At 38.3% G+C, this 27,392-nt stretch overlaps 2 protein-coding genes across 2 annotated transcripts; both read right to left on the bottom strand.

Annotated features, from left to right (window-relative positions):
• Positions 1 to 18: 18 nt before the first annotated feature.
• Positions 19 to 11,336, bottom strand: LOC104455208 (putative receptor-like protein kinase At3g47110). The gene is made up of 7 exons (XM_039317885.1): positions 8,623 to 11,336; positions 6,996 to 7,101; positions 6,745 to 6,930; positions 5,223 to 5,481; positions 4,382 to 4,470; positions 186 to 257; positions 19 to 97 (listed from the first exon to the last, which is right to left on the bottom strand). The coding sequence occupies exons 1-3, from the start codon at positions 11,306 to 11,308 to the stop codon at positions 6,912 to 6,914; spliced, it is 2,811 nt and encodes a 936-aa protein (XP_039173819.1). The 5' UTR covers positions 11,309 to 11,336; the 3' UTR covers positions 19 to 97; positions 186 to 257; positions 4,382 to 4,470; positions 5,223 to 5,481; positions 6,745 to 6,911.
• A 9,230-nt stretch (positions 11,337 to 20,566) lies between these two features.
• Positions 20,567 to 21,099, bottom strand: LOC104453039 (pathogenesis-related protein 1). Its single transcript, XM_010067541.3, has one exon. It carries the CDS (start codon positions 21,062 to 21,064, stop codon positions 20,567 to 20,569), a length of 498 nt encoding a protein of 165 aa, XP_010065843.1. The 5' UTR covers positions 21,065 to 21,099.
• Between the last annotated feature and the right edge of the window lie 6,293 nt (positions 21,100 to 27,392).

The raw sequence follows: 27,392 nt of genomic DNA, 5'->3' as shown, positions 1-27,392 counted from the left end.
GAACTGGTTTTAGTTACTTGCCTGGTCACCAATCTTAAGGAGAACAGCATCACCAACAATGGCATCATATATTGAAACTTCCATTCTTCTGCCACCTCTGACATCCATGAACATGCAACATTTTCATCCATATGCATACAGGAAAGAGAAGAATGTAACTCACACATCTCATATAAAGTGCCCACCTCCAAGCGTTTATCTGTTTTCTCCTCATTTAAGTCTTGAAAATGCAGGGGACTGTCTGTAATCGCTTATAGCTGCAGGCAAGAATCAAATCCCAATTAACAAACCACCCATTACGAATAATTTCTAAGTCATTGCATCTTACAGCAGTCAACAGCATCCATAGTGGAGCATCCATAGTGGAAGAAGTAAATTATTCGCCGCAAATTAAAACATTGATTGTTTTTTATTATGTTATTATTCTGCAACCTTACCAGAAGAAGTTAAAACATGCGGCATCATAACATGTCTCCTGAGCATATAAGTTGCGATCTGAATAATCAGAAGGAATCATGTGGCATGATAAGTTGCTTCTGAGAATATAATTTATCATCTGATCAATCAGCAAAAATATTTCCAGCATCGGCATGAAGCAATACTTGAAATTTTTAAAAGTGAATAGATACTAAATGAAAGATTTCAAATCTTAATACATGCGTTAACAAAATTCCAATACAAACAAGTCTTGTAATCTAACTCAACCTGACCTACAATGACGAGAAAAACAGCAAAAGCAATGCCCCACCCTCATACCATCCTTCCTTAATGCCCTAAAAGAAACACACCGAATAGATTGCATAATCGATCATTAAATAAAAAGTTATTAAAGTTTTGTAATATCAAGCAAAAAACAAAAAAACAAAAACCCATATGATTCATAAAAAAAAAAAAAAAAGCAAATGAATTCACATGTCAGATAAGGCTTAAGCACCGGTGTTCAGATAGGAGATACTTGTGTTCAATTGCTTTGACGAAAAATGAATAAATGATTAGTTGTAAACATTCAAGGGGTACATCTGGGTAGGAACTTATATTGTCCGTACGTGCCAATGACTTGTTTTTTTTTTTTTTTTTTGGTAAAAGGTAATAATATAAAAAGGAAAGGTCAAAAATACAAAAAATCACGGTACTAAAAACTTACACTCAAGATGAATAAACATAATGAGTGGAAGTATGCCATGACGTAAAACACAAGGCAATGCCTAAAAGAAGGCAAACAGCAAACTAGATAGGCACGGCATGAACAACCGGCAAAGAAACAAACACCTCGACGCAGAGGAGAGATGTCGGCTCTAGAGCACAAGAGCACTAGAGCATAGGGGTGTCAGTAACCGAACCGAAAACCAAACCGAACCGAACCGAACCGAAAAATTCGGTTTTTTCGGTTCGGTTTTCATTCGGTTCAGTTTTTAATGAAAACCGAAATTTTCGGTTCGGTTCAGTTTTTATCGGTTAACCGAATTGAACCGAACCGAGAAACCGAAAAATAGAACCAATAACCATTAAGCATTAACCAAACCGGCAAAAAGGCCAACCCTATTTCTTATTCTCTCCCCGTCTCCCGTCTCCTCTCATCTTGAAGGTGCGACGGCGATGGTGACTATGACTGTGACGGCGACGGCGACGGCGACGGCGACAAGGACGGCGACGGCGGCAGGGACGGCGACCGATTGAGGGACCGGTTGTTCCGCCACGCCCTTTTCTCTTCTTCTTCTCCTTCTTCGTCAGCAGCGGCGCGTCGGCGACTCGTGGAGCTGTGTGCTGTGCTGGGTCGAGCAACGGCGCTTCGGAGACTGACCCTTTTTGTCCTCACGACGCCACTCTACTACGTCAATGCCCCTCCTCAGATGGGCACTGGGCAGCGCCTACACCATTGCTGCTAATGCCATCGCTCGCTTTCAGGTTTGTCTTCAAACAGTTGAGGTTAATTGTTTTGATGTTATCGTATTGGGCAACATGTAAATGGAGCGAGACTCGGACTGGGAAGTTGCAGGGCTGCTAATTGTATATTGCGTGTGGTTTACTGGATAATTAATGATTTTTGCTGAAGAACCCTTTTGCATTGTCGGTGTTATGTAACACAGACTGCTAATAGATCCAACATAAATATTGCACCAAGTTTCAAAGTGATCAAATGCTTGCAGTGGTTGACTTCAAGGTTGATTTCATGTTTATAAGGTGCAAAGTAACGCAGATTCTTGCTATTTTGTATGGTGTTAGTGTTCTGGCTTTGGGTTACAGATTCTTAATTTGACCTCCTCTTTTTTGCCGTGTTTGGCTTAAATTATCTCTCTATTCCTAATATAGTTATGTTTGCCTTTCTGAAAAGGGTGTCCTGACTTTTTTTTTGTGTGGATTCCTGATTCTTTTCATCTGTTTTTCTTTTTCCCTTTGTCTCTTTATCTGTGTTTGGCTTAAACAATTATTCTTTTTCACAAAAGTATCAAGTTCGACAATTGGAAAAGGGTTCCAACTTCTCATTGTAGATTCTTGACTCTTTTCGTCTGTTTTCCTATTTCTTTTCTATGCGAACTTGAATTCTACCATCTTCCATAGATAGCATCCAATGTAGCTAAAAGTTTTGGGCCCTGGATCTGTCTCTGTTATGTGTCCTTGCCTTCTTCAGAGGGAATTTATCTATAATTATGCATCTTATGTAAAAATGGTTGCTCCTTTGAGGTTTATAAATATATTAATGTTCCTTTATATTGATGCAGTGTCATTGAAGCTCTCAAGGTGGATAGTTTGCAGAAACTTTGCTCATCATTAGAGCCCATACTTCGGCGTGTGGTAAGATAAATTTGGCAGCCGCATGCTATTCATTTATTGTGTTTCCATGTTCTTTTTCTCTTGGTTAATGGAAGAGTAGTAAAATTGGTTGATGAAGAAACTAGAGAACAGTGGTTATCGTGATTTGTGGGAGTGAGTGATATTCTGATTCTATATGTATCACTGTCTCCTTAAATTGGCTTGAGAGCCTTGAGAAGTGAAAATCTCATGTATAGTGTAGTATGTTTGCGTTTAGGGTGACTATGCATTAGCAATATCATCTTTGATTTTGCCAAATATCACGTAGTGACTATGATAGTTTAGTTTACACTTTTAATTTGGAGCTGAGGGAATGGATCATGCTTTTGCCTGCATAACGATATAATGTTCCTCAAAATTGGTCATAAAGGAATTTGCTATGTTTGAAGTTTTTAACGTAGCTTAAGAACTTACTTTCTGAAATATTGACCAGGTTAGTGAAGAAGTGGAGCGAGCTTTAGCAAAACTGGGCCCCTTCAAAATTACTGGGAGGTGCTATTTTTTAGCTTGGTGGAACCATAGTGATGACATTTTTGTATTGGCTTGACGCTCTGAGTTGTGAATCTGGTTTGCTTGAGAAGATACTCATTAGCTCTGTAGGGGCAGGTATGAATTGCCTGAAGGTTAAGCTGGAAACATGTTTGTGCATATGATTCTTCCATGGTTTATTTATTTATATGGTTGACCTCGCTTAGTGGGATAAAGCTTAGTTGTTGTTGTTTGTTTTTTGTTTGTTTGTTTGTTTGTTTATTCATACTTGACTATACAAGTTATTGCAAACGATTTGTTATTGCGTCATTGTAGAGAATTCCCAGGATTCTTATAATAGTTAACCATCATTACATAAGACTTGGGGGTAAACATGAACTGGGTAATGCATATTTCATGCTTTGTTTCAAGATAATAACAGTAGGAGAGCAAGCTCTAGAATTTAAATTTTGTTTTTATATATTCTCATGGATTTTCTTAATCTAATTTATTGATTACTTTAGACAATGCTTCAAGGAGTTTATACAGAAGGTAAGCCGTCCCAAAAAAAAAAAAAAAAAAAAAAACCGAAAACCGAAACCGAAACCGAAACCCAAAATTTGAGAACCGAAAACCGAACCGGCAACCGAACCGAACCGAACTTTCGGTTCGGTTCGGGACTTATTCGGTTCGGTTCGGAAATTTTCTCTAACGGTTCGGTTCGGTTCGGTTTTTCAAAACCGAACCGAACCGAACCGTTTACACCCCTACTAGAGCATTTCCTTGAAGCGTCAATTGAAACCAGGGTCAATTACGGGTCTCCCGAGAAGATAATGGGATCGATACCAATGACTCTTTGTGCTGGGATATACAGTAAAATATTCTTGATAAAGACCATTATATGCACCAAGCAACGAATACCTTCAGCAAAGCTTTCATATCCTTCTTTTGATGTTAATTACCTTTCGCTGTCAATTTGGGCAAGGATTGGCAACAAACCAAAAAAATAAAATAAAAATCAAGCTAAAGCAACCAGAAAGAAACTAAGACAAATCTCAATATCGCATCACCAACACTCATATTGTGAGCAGGCCAGTCTCACCTGTGTCTTTATTCGAAGTACCAAGGAAGCCACGGCAGCTATTATCAATATGGCCAAAGTACGATCTTGCCAGCTTTCCAAAGGAACATCTACATGATACAGAAGACAAAGGATGGAGCATTGATGAGAATTCCAACAACTAGATGACAAAAGTGGTTTGTGTACACTCTTAATCAACAAAACAAAATGTATGTGTTCAAACCGAAAAAAGAAAGAGGAAGAGAAAAAAAAAATGAACGAGGGTACACGTCAAAGAGATTACGTGAAAACTCCTTCGTTTGTCCCGAGGATTTGTATTTGATCCGAATGTGTTCTTTCGTGACAATAAATCTGTTGGTGTTTGTTTCGATAAACAAGCATACGTGCATAAGTAAATTAAGATCAAATGTTTGATCGCAGCAGAAGTGAAAACACTTATACACGTGTTTCCATAGCATTTACATGCATTTTAATAAAAATGCTTTGAAGAGCTAAAAGGACTAATCATATTAACCTTATACCGTGCTCCAAAATTTGGTTGAGAAGTTTCTTTGGGTTTTGAACACGAATGTCTAATGTCCTCATGGCAGTAGTTCTAAAACTGTTTCAGAGTATTAATTATTTATTAATCTGAAACTGTTTTAGATCATTAAATTGCCCATTTATTCTGAAATCGTTTTAGATTATTAGCGTCACCGTTAAGTTTTGAAACCGTTTCAAAACTTAATGTGACCTTACATCTGAAAAACATTTCAAATATTTAATTTAGCCATTAAGTCTGAAATTGTTTCATATCATTGATTTGACTATTGATTCCGAACTCGTAAAAAAGCACAGCTTGTGTCAAGAGAGATCGTGTCACCTTCCGTTCGCTCTCTCTCCCCTATCGCTTCAATGTCGTTTTGTCGTTCCTGCTTTCGCAGCTGTCACTCTCCCTCTCTCCTTTATGGGTGCAGAGCTCGACTGAACGTGAAGTTCATGCCTTTGGCAGGTCTCAAAACCTCGCATGGAGCTCCTCTCGTCATCTACAATTAAATTGCCGACACTGCTGAGGTCACAAGTCGTCTCTAGATCTGATGATGCCTCCTCCATATCTGGCCTGTCCATTGAGACTTCGTCGCCTGCATAGGAGGTAGGGGTCACACACGGTGGCCGCCGGTGTCAGCAACATGGCCACAGCAGAATTCCGTTGGTAACATCGCTCAAATTCGATCAAGCATTTTTTTTCCAATTGATAGTGACATCGCGCTCAACACGTGAGCTGCCCCCCTCTTCGTCCTCTTTGGATTTGATTGACATAGCCCCGTAATCATTCGGTCAAGCTTGCAGAGAGAGGACCGTGGGGAGGCGCGAGGGCAATGGCCCAGCCATGGCTACGGCTCGACGAAAGGTTTGATTCGCGGAAGATGACAGCTCACTCCTAAACGTTAGAGTTGTTGCATACTTGCAAACAAGATGAAATTTGTTTTTCAATTTTTAGCTTGTCTATTTGATAGAGTTCATATTGGTTTTTCATTTTTTTCCATCATATTGATAATTTTTGTAATTTTCATTTTTAATTTGATAATAAATTTAACTTGACCAACACATATTCTTATGAACATATTTAAGTTGGTTACATAGTTGGGTATGGATTTTGAGGCTCGGTATTGTTTTTGAGGGTTCGACTGAATATAGAGACATTATATAATAAATAGGTCTGGCTGAGTTTAACGAGTCTGCTCTATTTATAATTTATGTCTAAGCATTTGTAAAGTTGAGTGCCTTTTAAAAAAAATAAAAAATAATGTAGGTTTATTGGAGTCCGACACCTATCACATATAGTCTATCGAATAGGATTTTGGTTCCAAATTTATTTTTGTCAATTTTATGGAATCCGTGGATTTGCTAGTTTCTCCACACATCTATTACACTCTAGGATTTAATATCACAAGCTAAAGGATCTGTATAGTTTGATATTCAGTCTCGACCAACTTGAAAACCTCTCAAAATTATTAATCCATCATTTATTCATATAATTGAAATGGTAACCCGGGTTAAAGTGCATAAAATGAATTAATCAGATAATTCAAGTAATTAAGCAATGCATCGATGCTTTGGTAAACAACGGCATTAGATATCAAGAGAATCATGCAAATAAGCAAATTCATCAATTTTTACGTGGTTACTTAATGGAAATAGGTAGACTCCAACTCCATTGATCCACTTTCTACAATTTTAAATATAAGTATGGGTGTAATTATTAAAAATATACATAAAGGGTATGGGTAGGCAGCCTAGTTAGGGAGACATTCATGTGAATTTGCTAGCATTGCCTTTACATGATTTTCTCTGCTAGTGAAAAAATTCCAAGGTGCAACAAGAAAATTAACTTAGCTACATACCTGTCCTCTCTTTGATTTCATAACTTGCCTTGATCGAGTATAATTTCCTAATCGCCTCAGTCATGTCCATTCGATCCAGTGGTGATTCTATCGAGCATGCGACTCCAACTTCAAAAATGGAGATTATGCAATCTTTGATCCTCATCCCCTGCTGTCGATCACCGGCTTCACTCCAAAGCCTTGAGTCTACAATGTCCATCACTCAATCAAGAAGAGCCATTTGGACAAAGCTATGAAGGTTAAGACAATACCCAAAGGCCTCTTTAGTGGGTCTCTTTCCAATGAACATCTCCAATAATAGAATGCTGTAACTGTATGCATCCCCAAGTGTAGAAACTTGGTGTCTGATGCCATACTCTGAAAATTACATCATAGCATTAAATAAGAATGAATATACACTTTTTCTTGAAGATAATTGTATGAAAAAAAAAGTTCCTAAATCTCATGGGGTTTTGCTCGATGTCAATGCGCAGGAGCTTGCCTAAGACAGTTTTGAGGGCTTGCGCCAGTCACGCCCAAATAGAGTGATGGCACGCAAGTCCTCACTGACTTCACGTACGGGCTCGCTGTGCATGGTAGAGCGCAAGGAAAGGGTCCCAAAATGCCCCACTGGTTTTTTCTCTTTCATATCTTTTTGTTTGATTTTCGTTTAGTTTATTGGCTATAGCTGATGCTTAGCACCTATCGTATGCCAAAGTGGTAAAAATTGTTGCAAAAGTCAGATGCATCAACCGCAGAAAGATAAGACTTTAGGATTTGTAAAGTGCACCAAAGATCAGTCAGCAACGCAGAGCTCTTCTAGTCCAAAAAGTAGTGCACCCAAAGTTGTCACATTTTGCTGAACAAATTGCCTGAACATCAAGAGGGACTTTGTCATTTAGTAGGTGGGGGAAAAAAAGAAGATTATATATGTGGCGAAGGCCTTGGTGGAAATTATTTAGTGCATTTAGTACATCTATTAACTAAATTTGAGCCACCAGTTTTTAACTGGTTACACATGAAATACACATGAGGCTCATCATTTTTCTGATCTGAATTCAATTTAATACCTATACCACACGAGGCAAAGAAAAGAACATTGGGGGGGAGGGGGGAGAAGAGACTTGGAGAGATTTGTTGACGTGATGGATTAATACTTGTAAATGCATGAGTTTGTTTTGACATGCTCTAAACAAGACGTTTAGGGAGAATTACAGTTGGATAGAACCCATCGGGTAGTCAATTAGTGTATGTTGTATGATATTATCATGCATTTATGAGTTTGAGATCCCCAAGAATTTCTGCTTTAAATGCCGCATGATCTAAACATATATTACGAATATAGAATTATAGGTCACCTCAAGAAGAAAGGTTCCCCTGTGAGGAGTCAATTACTTATTGTCAAGACCTTAAGTCATGGCATACTAAAAGAGCACAAGTTCTCGTCAATTTCTCATATAGTAATTTACGACAATATTAGCCACTGTATGTTTTCACAGCATGAACATGGTATGAGATAAAATATGAATCATAGAAAAAAATGCGAATATGATATGATAAAATATGCTTTGTACATTTAGTGGCCCGGATTCACAAGTGTTGACAATAAATATTTCCAATTATTGATCAATTCTACGACGGTTTATCCTCATCTTAATTTCAAATATAATTACGACATACTAATATTAGTCTGTTCATATACAAATATTTATGTATTTTCTTTTTCTGCTGAAGAAAATAATTGAAAAAAGAGGAAATTATGTTGTGAGAAAGAGGTGTTAGAGCATAGGAAGCATTACAAGACATCATGGATCATTGTTTATTCAAATTTTTAACCCTCTCTGATATCACTATCACAACCAACCAAAAACTAATTGAGAAAATATGGCAGATTCATACCAGGGGCCACATAGCCAATGGATCCTCTAACTAAAGTCGAAGTTGAACTACCCTGGTCCTGAACTCCTGTGGTTTCGGATGACACCGTTGAAATGATCTTTGCAAGCCCGAAATCTCCAACTCGAGCCACCATGTCATCATCCAAAAGCACATTACTCGGCTTCAAATCTCCATGGACGATTGCCGGAGAGCAACCCTTATGGAGATATTCGATCGCCATAGCTATGTCGATGGCAATGTTTAACCTTTGCACTAGTCTTAGATTTCTCAATTTGCCATGCTCATCATCTCGCACTATAGTCCCAAGGTGCAACCACTCCTCCAAACTCCCGTTAGCCATGAACTCATATATTAGAGCTTTGAAGTCATTGCCACGAATGTCCACGCTTGAACAAACGCTTAGTATCTTCACAAGGTTTCGGTGTCTAATGGTTCCTAGAGTTCGACATTCTGAGACGAAGCTCCTTGCAGCACCTCTTTGTGTTAAATTGAGTACCTTTACTGCCACAATGGCAATGCCCTCAAGAATCCCCATATAAACTGTGCCATATCTCCCTTTACCAATTAAATTGGTCTCTGAGAATCTATTAGTAGCTCTCAGGAGTTCATCATAAGAAATCCTCATGAATTGGTTCTTGAAAGATGATGACATCCAAGCAGTGGTTCTTGTCTGCTTCTTTTTGCAGTAACAGAAAATAGACAGGAACAACAAAGCTAAACATAACAAGCTGATAGCGACCACGGATGTTGTTATGGCCTTGATTGTAGAAGACTTGCTAGAGCTTGGTAATTTACAAAGAGGAAGCTTCAGAGTTGGAACACCTCCGCAAAGTTCCCTATTTCCAGAAACTGATACAACACTTGCATTGAGAAAAACTCCGCTCTCCGGAACTTGTCCTTCTAGTTCATTGAATGACATAATGAAGTATTTAAGCAATAAGAACTCTGTAAGAAAGCTCGGGATTGGACCAGAAAAATTGTTATTTGAAAGATCCAGCACTTCTAGGCGTCGTAATGGACTTAAAACTTGAGGGATTTGACCATGAAAAGAATTAGCTTCTAAGCGAAGCCGTGCCAATCTCAAGCATCCACTGATGGAGGCTGGAATTAAGCTGGTCAATCTATTGTAAGATAGATCTAATTCTTCGAGACTCCTTAAAGACCCAACTTGATATGGAAGAGATCCACTAAGATTATTATGCGCTAAACTGAAGAGGATTGACAAGGAATAAAGGCTCACAATTTCGACTGGAATTGAGCCACTTAGATTGTTGTTTGAAAGCTCTAGCTCGATTAGTTGCGTGCAATTGCCAAGACTTTGCGGTATTGAGCCTTGGAAATTGTTGTCTTGAAGGAAAAGCCTATTTAAAGATGTCATATTACCAATCGAAGGCGGTATCTCTCCAGTAAACATGTTTCTGCTCAAAAAAAGTACCCGCAAGTTGTAAAGTGCTCCAATAGAATCAGGAAGGCTATCGGTCAGAGAATTATTCTTTAAACTCAAATACGACAAGTTGAAGAGATTTCCAAAGGCTGAAGGAATAGTTCCATGGATCAGATTGTTTGACATTGAAATTTGCTTAATGCTGGTGGAGAGATTGGAGATGGATGTTGGCAATGATCCGTGAATCGAGTTCTCTTCCACCGAGAGAATTTCTAAGTTGGAACAATTAGCTAAAGAAGAAATAAAACTCAAGTCATCCTGCAACTGGTTTAAACCCAATGCAATCACGTAAAGGCCCTTTAGCCTTCCCAGATTTTTCGGTATTGGCCCACGGAAATTATTGTTAGCAAGGTAAAGTCCCTGAAGACTGGTGGTATTCGTCAAAGATGACGGAATTATCCCGGTGAACATGTTATTGAGCCCTCCAAGGTAATAAAGAGAAGGAAGAGTGGTGCCAATATCAGAAGGAAAGCTTCCCCGCAACTGGTTCCAACCAACATAGAAGTAATTAATGCTAGAGATGTTAAAAATCCCTAGTGGAATCTCGCCGGTTAATTTGTTCGATGATAGTTGAAAATATATCAACCTCTCAAGTCTGGACAGTTCCTCAGGTATTTCTCCTTGAAACGCATTTTCTGCCAAAGAGAGGTGTTGTAGCAGCGAGAGGTTTCCAATCAAAGGAGGAATAGGACCTACAAGATTGTTCTTAGACAAGCGCAAGAATTTAAGCCTTGGTAAAGAACCAAGATTGGAATAAATTCCCCCCACAAGTCGGTTATCTACAAGATTCAAGGACTCGAGGTTTGAGCAGCAGGAAAGATTGGAGGGTATTGACCCACCAAAAGAGTTGTTACTAAGGTCAAGATTGCGGAGCCGAAACAAGTTGCCGATCTGTGATGGGATTTCACCGCCAAAGCTATTGTTTTGTAAAACCATGATCTTGAGGAAAGAGAGGTTACCTATGTGAGGAGATAAGAAGCCTCCCAAGCCTTGTGATCTCAAGATCAAGGACATGACCCTCCCGGGATGCCTTTTGCTGCACAAAACACCTTGCCACTCACAATGATTGATAGAATCATTCCAAGAGCTCAAGACTCTAAATGGATCTTCGTCTATAGCATTTCTGAAGGATGCTAACGCAAGCCGATCCGTTTGGTCTTGCGAGCAAGCGCCAAGGTGAGGGATTGAGCTCCACCACCACAAGAGGGCAAAGTTGAGCATAAGAAAGAGTAGTTTCCCCATCTCCTCCGGTGATCCACTTTCAGTCTAACCTGCATTTAACACCTCCGTCTTGCGCACAAATCGAGTATTGACTAATTCCGCTGAGGGAAGTACTGTAGACTTACAAGAACGTTCTGTGGTCCTCAATTTTACGTGGTCTATCTTGAAGATATACGTGTGTTCTCTGAGGTTTCAAAAAATGTACACCCTACGGTTTGAAGCCCATGGAACAATAGGGTGCAAAGCGTGGCAATATAATCAAATATTGTTATTATTATTTTAAATGCACTAAGACTATTTTATATATTTCGTAAAATAAATGATGTGGCATATTTTTATTACAATATGCAAGCATTTCAATATGAATTAAGTATCTTATATGTGGAACAAAATGTAGTTAGAATGGAGACGATAATTTCAAAATATTTGAACGTTGAAAACCTTTTTCCATCTCACTTTTAAATACACTGTTGAGAACCAGTCATTTTCCTTGAAAACAATTTTTTTTTTTATAAAAAATATTTCTCCATCAACTAATTTTTTTTTTCTCAAAAGTGATATTAATTTCCCTTTTCTGGTTAGATATTAGCTAAGGAACGGGCTAGGCCAGCCACACCCAGCCCGTGACTACCAAACGGCCTCGTAATATTTTCACTTTGATACACTATCTATCTGTCTCTTTCTCTCTTTGTCCTCTTATCGCCATATCCTCCATGGAAGACGTTTGGACAGTCTTCTTTCGTTTTAAAATTATTATTTTTGTGTCTGTTTTTTCCTCTCTTTTTTTTTTTTTTACTTTTCATGTTCAATCTTGAGTGGATGTAACAAGTTTAGGATAAATATATCACAGTAGATATAATTTGGGCTTTTTTGTAACTTTTTTCTTTAAAATAATCTATTGTCCGGGGCATTTAGTTCGCAAAAAACGACGCTGCAGATATTATTTTCTTAAAATGGTTGCACGTATTTATAAAAAAAATGCATTGAAAAAAATATTTTCACTCTAAATATGAATGTTTCGATTAATAGATTACCTTTTTTTTAATGATTTTCCGTAAATTGATTATTGAAGTCCCATTTTACTAATTATGGAGACCCGAGGGATGATGGTTGAAGGTGTGTAGGTGGGGAGTGAGAGAGAGAGGTGGTGGCGTGATGGCCTCTTGTTCTATTAAAATCTCCAGTCATGTTATTAGGTAAAGGCATTTAATTTTTGCCTCCGTCCACCTTCGCTTCCCTTGCTCCTTTTGGCAACGTGGCTGAGGAAAAAGGTCTGGATAACGCGCGACCGATCAGTGGGCCTAGATACTAGATAGTACAAACTTGATCTTTCCAGTTCAATCGGGCATTGCGTACTTGGTGTCCACAGACATGAATAGCCTGAAATTGTAGTTTCACCATTATTGATCCGACTCCGCAATGTTTGGATGCAGAACTTGACCGTGCCGCACCTCAAAAAGAACGATCCAGTGATGTCAGTTTTTTTCTTCCGGCAATTTAGTCGCTTCAGTATATTTCACCTCCATTTCAAATGTAAACGTCATTAAACCACGGTAAGTGTGCGATCTAGCCACTAGCCATCGACCCAATTAGGTAATCAGAGTTTAAAAATGGGATGAGAGAGTAAATAAGTGAGATTTTCACGGACCCCCTCTCCTAAGGGAATGAGTCCAATCGAAAACTCACAAGAAGGCCACTCGAGAAAAGTCAAGCAAAGGCCATGGAGATGAAGACTGAAGACTAAACAAATCGGGTGCCTCATATTCCCCATCGATTACGTGAGGATTGGGAAGTCAATGGAGACCTGAACATAGCATTGAATGTGTCATGTAAGGAAATGACCAAAATCATATGTGATTTACTATTATTAGCACATATAATCCCAAGAAGAGGTGGGCAATTACACGATTGGTCGATAATTTGCTCACTCAACATTGAGGTTAACTCACTAATTGTCTTTGCAGGCTGAAATTTTGACACCTAGTGACACGTGAATATCTATAGGAGACATTACAAAATTGTGATAATAAGAATTATCTACGCGATTTGGGATAAGACAGATTGATTTCATGGTTGCACCACATAGATATAATGTTTAGCGAACATTTGAAAAGTACCTCATATCTACTTAAATCATGTAAATGCTGAAGAAATAAAAGTGAATCCATATATTGAATAATGAATAAAAATGTTATATAATTTCTTTGATTTATAGAAAGTAGTGGAACAAGAGCCATGTGTCACAAGTCAATTGTTTGGATCAGACTTGTGCAGTGACTTAGGCTTCCTTAAATCAATCACTCATTCACCAAGATCATATAGAGATAAAGTTTTTAGAGAGAGAAACTCTAGGGGATAATGTTTATCTACTTTGAAGTGTTTGGATGGTTACAAATTAGGGGGAAGACACCCCTTCTTATACTAGAAACTCTCTCAATACAACCATTGATGCCCTTTCGATCTAACGGAACAAATTGCAGCTATCCATTTACCAACTACCGACAATTATGACAAGAAAACTCTACAAGTTGGTACAATTACCGTATCGCTAATCCCTAGTAATGTTCTGAAAGCTCTAGGAGATTTGGCTCGATCTTCTTTTATCATACACGATCTTTGGCGCATGGGAAAATTCGAGACCGTGACACATGTATGAAATGAGTTAGTCCAATTTATTTTGGTTTTAAGGTCTATGGTGGACACTTCGGAGAGTTAAGTGGATTTCATGATTCGTTAAGGTGGCTAACCTATTTGGGGCTAGGGATTGAGCTCCACCACCACAAGAGGGCAAAGTTGAGCATAAGAAAGAGTAGTTTCCCCATCTCCTCCAGTGATCTACCTTTATTGTTGCCTACATTTAATACCTCCGTCTTGCGACGAATCAATTATTGACTGATTCCATTAAGGGAAGTACTGTAGACTTATAAGAATATTCTATGGTCCTCAATTTTACATCGTCTATCTTGAAGATATATGTATGTTCTATGAGGTTTCAAAAAACGTACACTCTACGTTGAAGCCTAGGGAACAATATGGTGCAAAGTGTGGCAATATAATCAAATATTGTTATTATTATTTTAAACACACTAAGACTATTTTATATATTTCGTAAGATAAATAATGTGGCATATTGTTATTACAATATGCAAGCATTTCAATATGAATTTAGTATCTTATATTTGGAACAAAATATAGTTACAGTGGAGAGAATAAATTTTAAAAGTAAGATTTCAACATCCTTTTCCATCTCACTTTTATATACACTGTTGAGAACCAGTCATTTTCCTTGAAAAAGAATTTCATAAAAAAATATTTCTCCATCAACTAAGTTTTTTCTTAAAAACAATATTAATTTCCCTTTCCTGGTTAATATTAGCTAAGGAACGGGCTAGGCCAGGCACACGGAGCCCGTGACTGTCAAAATGGGCTCGTAATATTCACTTTGATACACTGTCTCTTTCTCTCTCTTTGCCCTCTTATCGTTATATTCTCAACGGAAGACGTTTGCACAATCTTCTTTCGTTTTAAAATTATTATTTTGTGTCTTTTTTTTTTTTTTACTTTTCTTGTTCAATCTTGAGTGGATATAACAAGTTTAGGATAAATGTGCCACAATAGCTATAATTTGAGATTTTTTTGTGGCTTTTTCCTTTAAAATAATTTGTTGTCTGGAGCATTCAATTCACAAAAAATAGTGTTGCTGATATTATTTTCTTAAAATGTTCGCTCGTATTTATAAAAAATGCATTGGCATTTGCTGTTGTGCGCTCTCAACACTCGTTTTCTGATATTTTATTCTTTATTATTTAAATTTTAGATATAGAACGAAGCTTTCATATTCTTGACAAAGAGTGGCTCCATTGATTCTTTTACATGAACATGAGAAAAGCAAAAGTCATCTTGGATCTCCTTTCTCTCTTTCCACAGGATTCCTTTTACATTTGCCGTGTCCTGGGTTAAAGTTTTCTCCCTTACTTTTCATAGTTTCTTTTGGCTTTTCATACGAAATTGGTTTAAAGTCCACGTCAATGATAAGCCAAGCACCAAAACCTGAAACATCATGCTTAAGTAGTCAAGCCTGATGCAATTTCAATTTTGTTTTTTTAACTTATGTTTCCACGAAAGCGAGTTCCAAAAATATTAGATGCATGAGTAAGATATTTATTTTCATTATGATTAGAAATTTGATAATAACTTCGGAAAATATCATAAGGTGCCTTTTTTATTTATTTATTGAGGTTAGAGAAATGCTAAATGTATTAAGAATATGCATTAATTCTTCTTTATTCAATGATTCGTCGAGTTTCCATTGGTCAACTCAATGAAACCTACAAGCTTGTTTTGAGTCCTCACACTTTTATTTCCCATTCAAATTATCTCCAAGTGGAATATCGCATCCTTCTTTTTAAAATACTTTTGATGCAACTACGAGCTAGTCAAGCTCGCCCCTTGCCTTACGATGCAAGAAATAAGGGGCGTCTAGTCCCAATCCCCAGGTCAATTATGGTCAAGGGAGAAAAGTACCAAAAAAGTTTTAAATCTATGACATTGGTACCAATTCAATTTTAAACATTTCAATTTGATAAATTTAGTCATAAAATTTTTCACTTTGATACCAATTTAATCTTTCTGGCTAATTTTGGCTGGCTGGCGTTAATGTAGATGCCAACCAACACCGACCATACAAGACAAATTTTAAATAAAATTTTTTATTAATTTTTTCTCTTCTTCCTCTTTAGGCTCCTTCTCCCTGCGGTGGTTGGCAAGGCTCTGGCAAGGCTCGCCAGCCACTAGGCAAGGCCTGCGAAGCCCTCACCTACTATCACGAGGGTTGCGAGCCTCATCCAGCCTTGCCCAAGGTCCACAATGAGGCGACCAAGGAGGGCTTTGTTGCCATTGCCTAGTGGCGGGTGAAGGCTTTGTAGCCATCACCCACTGGTTGGTGAGGCTCGTCAGAGCCTAGTTGGCCACTATAGGGAGAAGAAATGCAAGGAGGAAGAAGAAAAAAAAAAGAAAAAGAAAAGAAAAAGAAAAAATTAATAGAAAAATTCGAAAAATTAACAATTATTAAAAGTTATCACAATAGTGTTGATCGGACAGCCGACACCGGCTGACATCCACTGTAGCATAGGCCAATCAAAATTGGCCAAAAGAGTTGAATTTGTACAAATGTGGAAACATTTAGAACTAAATTGATCAAATTAAAAGGTTTATGACTGAATTAGTATTAATGTCATAAGTTTAGGACTTTTTATGTACTTTTTGCCTTTTCTTACGTTCATATGCTCAATCAAAAAATTAAACCCTAGCTTGGTTGTTTTCCCACCACAAAAAGATCTGATAAATTACTCTCATGAAGCTCAATCTAAAATAATTACTTCATAGGTGAAACCATAGGTAATCAAGTTTTGAGAACGTATGCAACGCGTCTTCTTCTCTGTAAAGGAAGAAAACTCGCACGACCGAGACAAAGAATTGTGAGTTACGAGCTTGTCGCTTCCGAGGAAGCAGTTGCAGAGAGCGAGAAATTAGGACACTGGCTGTCCGAATCGCAAAGCCCTGGGATCCGCCGACGTACTGCGTGTGGACAGGAAAGTCGGTCCTCAGCTTCTAAAGGAAGCCACACGCCCAAGAGAGAGAAGGCTCATGCAGTAAGCTTGGCAAGGAGGACAACTTCAACGTGTGGATCAGGGTTTCGTTCCGGAGTTTCTTCAGTACGGTCCCTATTATGTCAATTCATTTTGACATCTGCGCGCACATGATAGACTCTACGAAATCACACAATGGTTAAATCATCAAATTTGATGAGTCCTACAAACATGGAACCGACCATTTTCAATAATATGGCTCAATTTAGTATCGATGCCATGTTCATTTTATAGTTTTTCCCCTTACAATTTCATTATCTGCTTTACATCCTTTATCTCTGTTTTTAATTAAGGAAAAATTATCTCAACCCTTTAAACTTTGGAAGTGACATGCATTTTGTTATGAACTTTGAAACGTCGACCCTAAACTTTCACTTTGTTATGTCCTTAGAACTTTATCTGATTTTCCATTAACCACTGATGTAAGAACTTGAGATAACATAAACCGATTGATAGTTGGGGGACAAATACATCCCCCTCTATCCCCTTAGTTTGAAAAGATTTTATAAATTCTCCTTTAATCTATGTACGTTTTTTTCATGACTCATGAGTATTTAAAAACCATGAACTTTACACCTGAAATTTAAGATAACTATGCAAAGTATTGGTTTTTCCTCCCTATATTTGTAATTTTACAATGCATTATAACGGTCTCATTTTTTTTTTTTTGCGGCTATTTTCAAATTTGATGACCGAGTATCGAAAACTCTAGATTTTCACCCGTGTTCCCATTGTGTGAGGCCCAGAGAATACAAAGTGCAACTTGAAAATGCTAATATAACTACCTAGAGGGGGGTGAATAGATGTAAAAACAAATTAAACAAATAAATGCATAATAAGTTATTTTGCAAGTAAAGTCCAACTAAAAGTGACACTTCTGAAGTAAGTTTAGACTCAATTAAGATGGTTTAGAAATTCGTGGAATTAAGAAAAAGATTGCGATAAACAAATCAAAAGAGTTAAGGGAAGAGAAATTGAATACGAGATTTATAATGGTTTGGCTTAAATCAAGCCTACGTCCACTCTTACACGGTAACAGCTTTCTGGCTGGAATTCACTAAGGTATCAATAGAGAAATACAACGATTTGAGTACGAACACTCAGTAAAGGATTTCTTTTTCTCTCACTAAGTCACTCCTCTTGTGTTTTTCTTTCTTGAACACAATTTGTAAGCACTGTCGATAAAGAACAAGTGATTGGAAATGGCTCAAACTTTGGAATTTCAATTTTCACGCTCTACCCCAAATGGACTGAATGACCTCCTTAAATACTTCTCTATGCCTTTCTAACCGTTATCATTCTCTAGAGGAATTTCTTTCAATCAATCCGTTGAACATAATCAATTAAGGAAATCTTGTAGCCATTTGAAGATTGAAATGAAAATCCGATGATTTTGGTCGCTCAAACAATCAAAATCTAGATTTCCATAAATAGATGCTTCCCAAAAAGAAACTTATCTTCGAGATTGATTTCATCAATTCGTGATTGATTCCATCAATATATTTATAAAAGGTAAGTGAGATTCTTTGCCATAAAGCCAGATATTAAGGATAAATCTCGTATGTACCGAATCATTATCGAAAGATCAATAATCCTGAATCTAATTATATCTTCATTCTGGACTTGGTTTCAATTTGGATCTCGTCAGAGTGGGAAAGACTTCTAGAGTAAAATAGACTTTGATAACATTTCACGATATAACACAGAAGTCTAGTCTTCTTCAGAATAAGAACAAGAATAGGAAAGTTTTGTCAATATCAAAACCAGATAGGAGTTTTCTCAACACAAACCTAACGTAACCAAAATATTTGGTCACAAATGTTTAACATGAAGTCCATGCTTTATTCAACCATCCTGAGAGATTGGACCTAATTACGTACATCGATGATGGTGATTATCAAGCAACCACTGCTTGAATAACACGTGAGGCAGTTAGATGTGTACATATGAAACATTCAAATGTTTTGCATTAATATTTTTGGTCCATATCAAACGTTTTGCATATAAAATTAGCACATCTAAAAGTTAGGGCATCGTATGAATAATGATCTAATAACTTGAGCTTTGTCCAAAGTCTCGCCTAGCGGACAACCCTGGTAGGCATATAAAAAGATAACTAGTAATAAGTTGTCTCATTGATTGAGAGGGTTAATTTAGAAAGTGGTCGATTCTGTCTTCTAAAAAAGGAAGGTTATTACATGCATGGCGGGAGGAAGAGGTAGTTCTTGCTCGATCTATGGTATCAGCCTGGGTTGAGGTTGTAAGAGGTTGTCAATTGGAGGGAGGGACATGATGGTCGTCATAGAGGTAGCCAGTGGTAGACTTCATTTCCTTGTCTTTTTATTTTAATAACTACGTTAGGATATTGGGGGATTTGTTTCAATTTTTTAGTAGTTATCCACTTAGATATATAATATTTAGTAGTTTCTTATTAGTTTATCTATATCCTGTCTTAAACTTGGAATTTCATTAGGGTTTTTTAGACATAAATATAAATTATGTTCTCTCGTAATTTAAATCAAAAAATTTATCAATTATTTTACATCAAAAAATTCCATTGAAGCAGATTGAATATAATGTTAAAATACGATAGACAAAGATGATTATTAATTTTTTAACATGCATGCAGTTCTGCTGATGAATGTAAGAACCATGCTTTCCAATGAAACGAATAAAAGTTGTCACCATCCACCAGTATTTGTTAATGGGTTCGGACTTGAATTCTTTCTTTTTTTGTCTTTCTATTCTTCAGGTGAAAGTTTCAGACTTGTATTATGCCATCCCAATAGTCAAGATTTCTACAGCTTTCGCAATACTTTCCCAAATTATAGGTTAATCATTTTATCCACTTAGTCATATACAACAACCTAATATCGATTCCAACAATTGACTGCACAAGTGTAAAACTTATAAATCAGATTTCATTGACCGCAAATTTTGGCGTGTTCTTGTGTCTTAATTTTTTAAACATCATAATTTGATACAGCATGAAAATTTATCTTAGATGGTTATATCTAAGTACATAAAATCCTCGGGGACGAATTTTCCAACTGTGACGAGTCTATGACCTTTCTAGAGTACAAGGCTGCGATACGGATTGAAATATATACTTGGTCAACTAAAGGAGTTCAATTCATCAATACATAAAATTCATCGACGAATGTACCACCAAGTCCATATTATTAAATAATATTGGTCCATATCTTAATGTTCTTTGCTATGAATGATTAGCTTATTGACTAGAAAGTATCCTTATATGGTCAAGACAGCCATTGCTATGTACTACATACAATCAATAGAACGGCAAATACAACGAACTGAAGGGTGAAATGCGTAATAGAGATCATGCTTAGCTTCTCTTTCACAGTGTAATGAGGCCTCAAAGGGATAGTGATGTGCTCGAGAGCATGGAGCTGAGGAGGTTAGATCAATGATCGAAATTCCTTCACTTGAAAAATAGAAATTGCAAAAGAAAAAAAGAAAAATATAATTACTAAGAGGTTAACTTTCTCTTTAGTAAAGAGATTTACCTTCATCATTCATATGATGTTGTTTAAAAGCTCTTGCCTCATCCTAAGGAGGCATTATTTTGACATAATAGTTCATCATTCCACATATAATTTTTCATAATTTAATAAGGCTTCTGGCCATCAACATTCCCAGGAGGATCGTAGTTATAAGTGACCAAAGTACCGCCCGTCGCGCATTGAGCCTTTGCGCATCCAAGCCGAACAGAGTTGCGCCACACCACTTGAGTGTAATGCCCACAGACCTTACCTGGTGCGCATGAATTGGAATTGTAGTCGTAGTCAGGCTTTTCTCCGACCCACATGTTCACCGCTCCTGTGCCAGTAAGATCGGGGGAAGCCCACGCAAGGTTCTCCCCATAGGGTCCGCCTGAATGAATGAGTTGCGTGCAGTCGCTGGCATGCTTGTTGGCGTAATCCCTGGCATAGCCAGCGACGCTTTCGTCCCACGCCATCGGGCCCACACCAACCTGAGAGCGAGCCGCATTGTGGGCGGCGACATAGTCTTGGGGCGAGTCTTGGGCGATGGACAGAGGGATCAATGCTAGGGTTAACGCGACGAGAAAAATAAGACGCAGAGGGATTGTCATACGGGAACTCATATTGTGAGAGACCAAAAGAAAATTGGCGAAGGAAGGATCTCAGTTGATTGATGAAGAGAAAAGCAAAAGCTAAAAGGGTATTTATAGGGTGATCATGTGGAGTAATCTGTGCATGGAAAAGTCAAATGTTCAAAAATAGGCTGCGATGACTAGAGTTGTCGGCCAAATTGATTGATGAACGAGTATTGCCTTCATGTAATTATTTTCTCTCTTTCCACACAATTTTTTTTTACATATGTTGTCTCTTGGGTAAATCCCTACTCTTGATTGTTTTCTATTGGCCTTCGAAATTGGTTTCAAGTCCAAGTCTATCATGAGTCACGCAATAAAAGCCGAAACATCAGGCTCAACTAGTCAAGCTGATGCATTCTTGACTTTTCCAACTCATGTTTGCATGTGAGCGAGTTTGGAAAATATTGAATATGCGAGGGTGATGAATATTTTGGGTTATCATTAGAAATTTTGATAACTTCCGAAGATATTATATGCTTTGACATAGCAATAGTCGGTAATTGAAATTGTGGTGCATAGTTATTGAGGCTAGAGAAATGCTAAGTGTACTAAAAATATGCATTAAATCCACTTTATCAACGGATTCATACAGTTTCCATTGGCGGATTGAACGAAGCATATAACCTTATTTTGGGTCCTCCCGCTTTAATTTTCCATTGATTTATCTCCAAATGTGTTATTGCATCGTTTAATTAAGAAAATGTTCATGCAATTGTAATAGTCCTAACATTATTGTCTAGTTGAGTAGCTCCTCGTCCTAGGATGGAGGGGATAAAGGGGGTCTACTCCCAATCCCCATGTCAATTAGGGTCCCATCCTCTCTTAGAGATGGCAATACTGCAAACCACTTGTTGACACCTAATTTTTGCTTTCAAGTACAAAAAAATTATTAGAGAAAAAGAAAAGAAAAGAGCAAAATAACAACAAAAGAAAAAGAAAAAGAAAATAGAAAATAGAAAAAAAATGAATGAAAAATTACTTAGAGGGCGGATCGGGCCGGATCCAGCCTCAAACCGGCCCACCGCCCCCTATTCCTTTTCTTTCTCTCGCGCAAGGCCGGCCCACTCTTCTTTCCAGTTTAGCCCAGCCCACACCCAGGTTCTTCTTCTCTCAATAGCTAGGGTTTTGGAGAGGGGGGGAGTTTCTAAAAAAAAAGAAAAATAAAAGGAAAGAGAGAATAGAGGGAGGGGCGGGGGGAGTTCTCGGCAGAGGGAGAGAGAGCTCGAGAAAAGAGAGCTATACCGCCACCACTGTCGCCAACGAGTTGCCCAATCGATTCCGTTCGCCGCTGTCTTCCCCAGAATCCAGATCTGAAGAAATGGAGGGGAGGAGGGTAGTGGCGGCGCTGCCTGACGACGTTCGAGCCGTTGCCCTCCTTGCCGCCTCAACCCAACACCAGCCGAGCCACCTTGCTACAGCCCGTGCTGTCGCTCGCCCGCCTCCACCTGCAATCCAACGCCGCCGCAGCAACCTGCTGCAACCGGCTCCGTCACTGACGCCACAGTGACCACCAGCAGCTCGAAGCCGTGATGCCGCTGCAGCACCCACAGCCGCGATGACCATCACGCCAGCAATCGGAGCTCGAGAGAGAGCTCAACAAAAGAGCAACCCAGAAACGAGAGAGAGAGAGAGAGAGAGAGAGAGAGAGAGGCTCCGCCCCGTAGTCGTTCGAAGCATTCGCCGTGCCAGCCGCCTCGCGGTAGAGCCGCTCGTCCGCAAGCACCGCGCCACCACCGCTGCCGCCGCCCTCCGTCCCCGACGCCACTTGAGCTTCCACCGCTCACCTCTACCGGATTGCCACGGAAGCACCTCTGCACGAGCACCCTCCCGTGACGCCGAGCCGATCGCCACCTGCGTCTGCTCCGCAACGCAACAGCCTGCCCCTGCCCAACCGCGACCCCACCGCAGCTGCCACCGTCTCTGCTCGACACCAGCAACCCGTGCCAGCCACCGCACCTCGACCGCCCTGCCGCGCCGCCATGACCAAATTCTGGCACCACGTCGTCGTGCCTCCGCCGCGAAGAAGCCTTGGAGAGAGGAGGCACAAACTGGGTCTTGACTAGGTCGGGTGAAACCCCCATCGGGTAGGGTGTTGAGTAATTTGGGCTGAATGTTAGGGCTTGGTTTAGGCTATTTTAAGTAGTGGGCTTATGGGCTTTGTTTTAAAAAAAATTAACCAGACTGGGCCTACACATCAGGCCCAGTCCGGCTGGTTTCTGCTTTTTTCGGGCCGCCTGGCCCAATCCGATTCGGGCTCGGGCCCTGTTCACCGAACGGGGTCGGACCCAACCCGGGGATCCGACCCGGTTCATTTCAAATATATTATATTATTATAATATTATAATATTTTTTAAAATAAAAATATTTAAAAAATTAAAAAAAATTAAAAAATTTCGAAAATCCAAAAGTGTAGGTTCGATTAGAAATGACCATGTATTGCATTTATAGTGTATTTAGGCCTTAATTGCAAGTATATTGATTATATTGCGTATTTAATTTACCTGTTTAATTATGTTTGCAATTGCTTAGTGGCATGTGTTAACTTACTGCAATTAAGATCTTGATTGTTACTTTAATGATTACGCACCCGCATGATCACATTATATATTAGTGGATAAGCATAAAATCAATTTAAACTGCCTGCCAAAAATTATTTTGTTAAAATGAACAAGATTAGGTATCGAAAGGGCACTAATTGGTTAATTAGTGTAATCAAGTCTCCGAATCTAAATTCTCTAGTTGCGTAGGAAGTGAGACACGCTCCATGCCTCACTTGGTTTCTAGCTGACCCCAATAGGCTAGTGGCGACTCCTTTTGTGCAAAATTCCGAGAAAATATCCCAATGTCACGCGGGTATGGGCTTGGGAGAAGCGGCGCCTAATCATGGGCCTTAGGCCCGTCTTTTAGGAAATACCCCTAAACCTGTTCCCTTCCCCCGAGGTTAGGTCGCGACAGCTTGGCGACTCCGCTGGGGACATGGTTTTAGACCTTAGATGACTTAGGCCAAAATTAATCTTGTTCAAAAATATTTTTGTTTAGCAGCGAAGATATTATGTGCATCCTTAACATGTCGAATGTTGATTGTTTATGGGAGTTATAAGGGGTGGTGATTTCTAACCTTTGTTTTGTAGGGGGTGCAAGAGTGAATGGTTTATTTATGTTTGAAGTGCTGATTGTTTTTAAATTGTCATGCATGAGTTCCCTGTATTGCACTATACTATAGCACACACTACCTGCCGCCGGACCTAAGCTGCATAGGATCATTTAGGATGGTGTTGAGGTGGATACCACTCCGACTACAAGCACGTAGTACGAGTCGCCCACTTAACCCCGAAATTTCTTTCTTGATGTCAGAGGTCCCCACCCTAGTCTGCGAGCATGCGACATGGGGTCAATCCTTTGACAAAGCCGGAATCATGGGTAACACGACCTAGCCACAAGCTTGTTGGTTCAGTCCTGTGATATTGTGGCTTTATTTTGAGCCGTATAGAATAGAAATCGAACCACATTCCATGTGCATGTCTATGTAATTTTAATAAAAAAAAAAGCATGAGACAAAGGTTGGCACCCATTGTAAGTATCATTTCCATTTTTATTTGTTCATTTTGTATTGCATTTTCATCTTGAAATTCGCGGAAATCAATCGGATGCCCTCGGTGATGCAAGCTTATGATTGAAAAATTGGCAATCACTTTTGACAAGTGAGCATTTGAATGCAAGTTCTAAACATTTTGATTTGGCTCTATTGAACACATGGTTTTGTTTAAATTTCTAGTTATGGGCTCAAAAATCATTTCGAAAAAAAAAAGGAAGGAAAAAAATTTCAATTTGTGATTTTATATTGGTGCACAAAAATTGAAATTGCATGTTTTATCATACTTTCTCATTCTCACATTTTGAGACTATAATGCAAATCATTTTGTGTACAAATTCCTTAAAATAAAAATCACTTCATTTTTCTAAGAGTAAAATCACAAATCAATCTTTCAAAAATCAATGACACTTTTGCATACGAAACTTTTGGAATCAAAGTGGGTATTCGATTGACGGCCATGTATTGATAATTTTAATGATGTCTTCCCTTATGATAAAATCTTGGAGAAATACTAAAATCCCATAATAAGGATTGTGGGGCATGTATCGTCGCCTCGATTTTATTGTAAAAAGCAACCTCATTAAGATATCATTTTCTCTCATTCATGTACTGACATTGTCATCTTTTTGCAGGTTGTGTGTAATGCTCCATGACATTCTCGTGTTTGACCACATAGAGAAGTGAATCAAGAACTAGGACAAGAGTTGATTTTTACTTTCATTTGAGCAAGAGTTTTTCGTATTTTATTATTGTCTTTACTCTTGTTAAGAGTCGTGTTTTCCGTTTTGAGTTTTGATTGTCAAACCAATTAATGCCTTTGTAAATCATGCGACTCATTTTTAATGATGGAATTCAGTTTCATGCAAATCATCATCATTATTTAAAAAACAAAAAAAAAAAAAAAAAAAAAAAAAAAAAAAAATCAAAAAATCAGAAGTGTTTTAAGTGAACCTATATGTTTACCTTCCAAAATGAATTTCAAGAAAACGTTGATTAATGCCCTCTCTTCACGTAGGCGTTTTCTTGGGCTCATCGAACTCGAAGAGCAAGCATGCGTTAAGGTTTCATCGGCACCAATTTTCCATAGAGGTGGAACGAAGTTGAATTCCATTCTGAGAAGTTTTGTTATTCGCAAATGCCTTAGATGCCAAAACAACACATTGATCTCGTTCACTTTACATGATGAGACAAATGAAAGGAGTTGTCAAATATCCAAAAGGACAAATTCAAAGGAAGAGTAAACTGTATCGATTTCAATTATTCATTTCTGATACCGTTTCTGACTTGATTTTCTTTTCATTGTCAAGGAGACATAAAGAGTACCAAGTTTTGTAATGTTTCAACAAATGCGATGGAGCATTATTAAGTCCTGTTCATCTTAAACAAAGAAGGATTCAAATGAAACGGAGGTGCAATATTATTCCTTCCTCCATGAGAGATACATTGGGATGTTGATCACTTGACTTTGTAAAGGATATAACTTGTTCCTAAACTTGATTTCTCTTTAGTATAAAAAATGACATATCATTTTCTTTGGTATAGGACAGACTCGAACGGAACACAGGTTTGTCATATAAAGAGTGGGAGAACAACGTTTGATTTAAAGAAAAATCTCTCATTCATCCATCAATGAAGTGTGCTGGAACAACATTGCCAAATTCATTAGAAAGGATGTATCGTTCCTCATTTGAACCTAACTAAGAATGGAGATAACTTGTTTCATCTCTTCTTACAGGGTGATATATAAAAAAAGTTGCACCTTGACCATAGAAGCAGCGCCTTCCACCAAGGAATCAGGAAGACATCAAGCACTTAAAGGCGGATGCAAGGGAATGGTATTGTCAAGTTATCAAATATCCACGAATGTGAATCCAAGAGATGTTAGTGCCCAAAAGATGAAAGCAAATGAAGGGTAATAATGTATCGTTTCCAACATTTCATTCCCTAAAAATTTTTACACTAACATATTCTTTCATATTCTTTACAGGTTTACCGGGTCACCACACAACAGGTAAGTGCCATTCTTCTCAATTTTTTTTTAGTAAAAAAAAAAGGTAAAGAAAAAAGAAAGAGAATTTCCATTACAAAAAGATCCTTTGGCGCTTTCCTAGAAATAAGCACAAAAATGAAAAATTGAAAACAAAAAATTTCTTCAAACTTTTTGAGCATCATTTTTATTTCAAATTTTTTTTTTTTGGTTTTGGGTTATTCATTTAAAATCAAATTTCCTTATGGAGATTGATCTACTCAGATGATCTTGACAGAGTGAGATTGAGACATTAACCATGCCAAACAAGAAGTGCTTAGGATGAAGAAAGACAAGCCCATTTCCAAACACGTCCTTCAAACACTTTTGAGAGTTTAGTGAAAAACGACATTCTCTTAGAACGATTGATTCATTCGCATTGAGCGCAAAGATCAAAATGATAAAGGTGTTTCCTTCATCAATCCCAAGCATTGCACTAATCTCTTCCTACCCCTTTGGGCAGAATAAAGATGATCATTCAAAGTACCCCTGTTGAGGACGACCCTATATTGGGGCAACATAGGAGGTTACGGTCGTGTTGTAAAGCGAAAGGTTGAGAAAGATTCTATTACTTTCACTTGCATCAATCTTCTGTTGATAGCCTCAAATGAATTCTCATTAGATCTCAACTTATCCCAAAGTGAAGAAGAGCATTTCCTTCTCTACCCAAACACTGATATCCATTGCTTTAAGCA

The sequence above is a fragment of the Eucalyptus grandis genome, chromosome 7 (assembly GCF_016545825.1).
Source record: "Eucalyptus grandis isolate ANBG69807.140 chromosome 7, ASM1654582v1, whole genome shotgun sequence".
NCBI classification, from domain to species: Eukaryota; Viridiplantae; Streptophyta; class Magnoliopsida; order Myrtales; family Myrtaceae; genus Eucalyptus; species Eucalyptus grandis.
The sequence above is the reverse complement of the archived record's forward strand: the minus strand, read 5'-3'. Positions and strand labels throughout refer to the sequence as shown.

Coding starts and splice junctions, on each gene's coding strand:
- LOC104455208 (XM_039317885.1), bottom strand. CDS start 11,308: ATGGGGAAACTACTCTTTCTTATGCTCAACTTTGCCCTCTTGTGGTGG. Junction 7,102..8,622: donor CATTGGCTATGTGGCCCCTG/GTATGAATCTGC, acceptor TGTAATTTTCAG/AGTATGGCATCAGACACCAA.
- LOC104453039 (XM_010067541.3), bottom strand. CDS start 21,064: ATGAGTTCCCGTATGACAATCCCTCTGCGTCTTATTTTTCTCGTCGCG.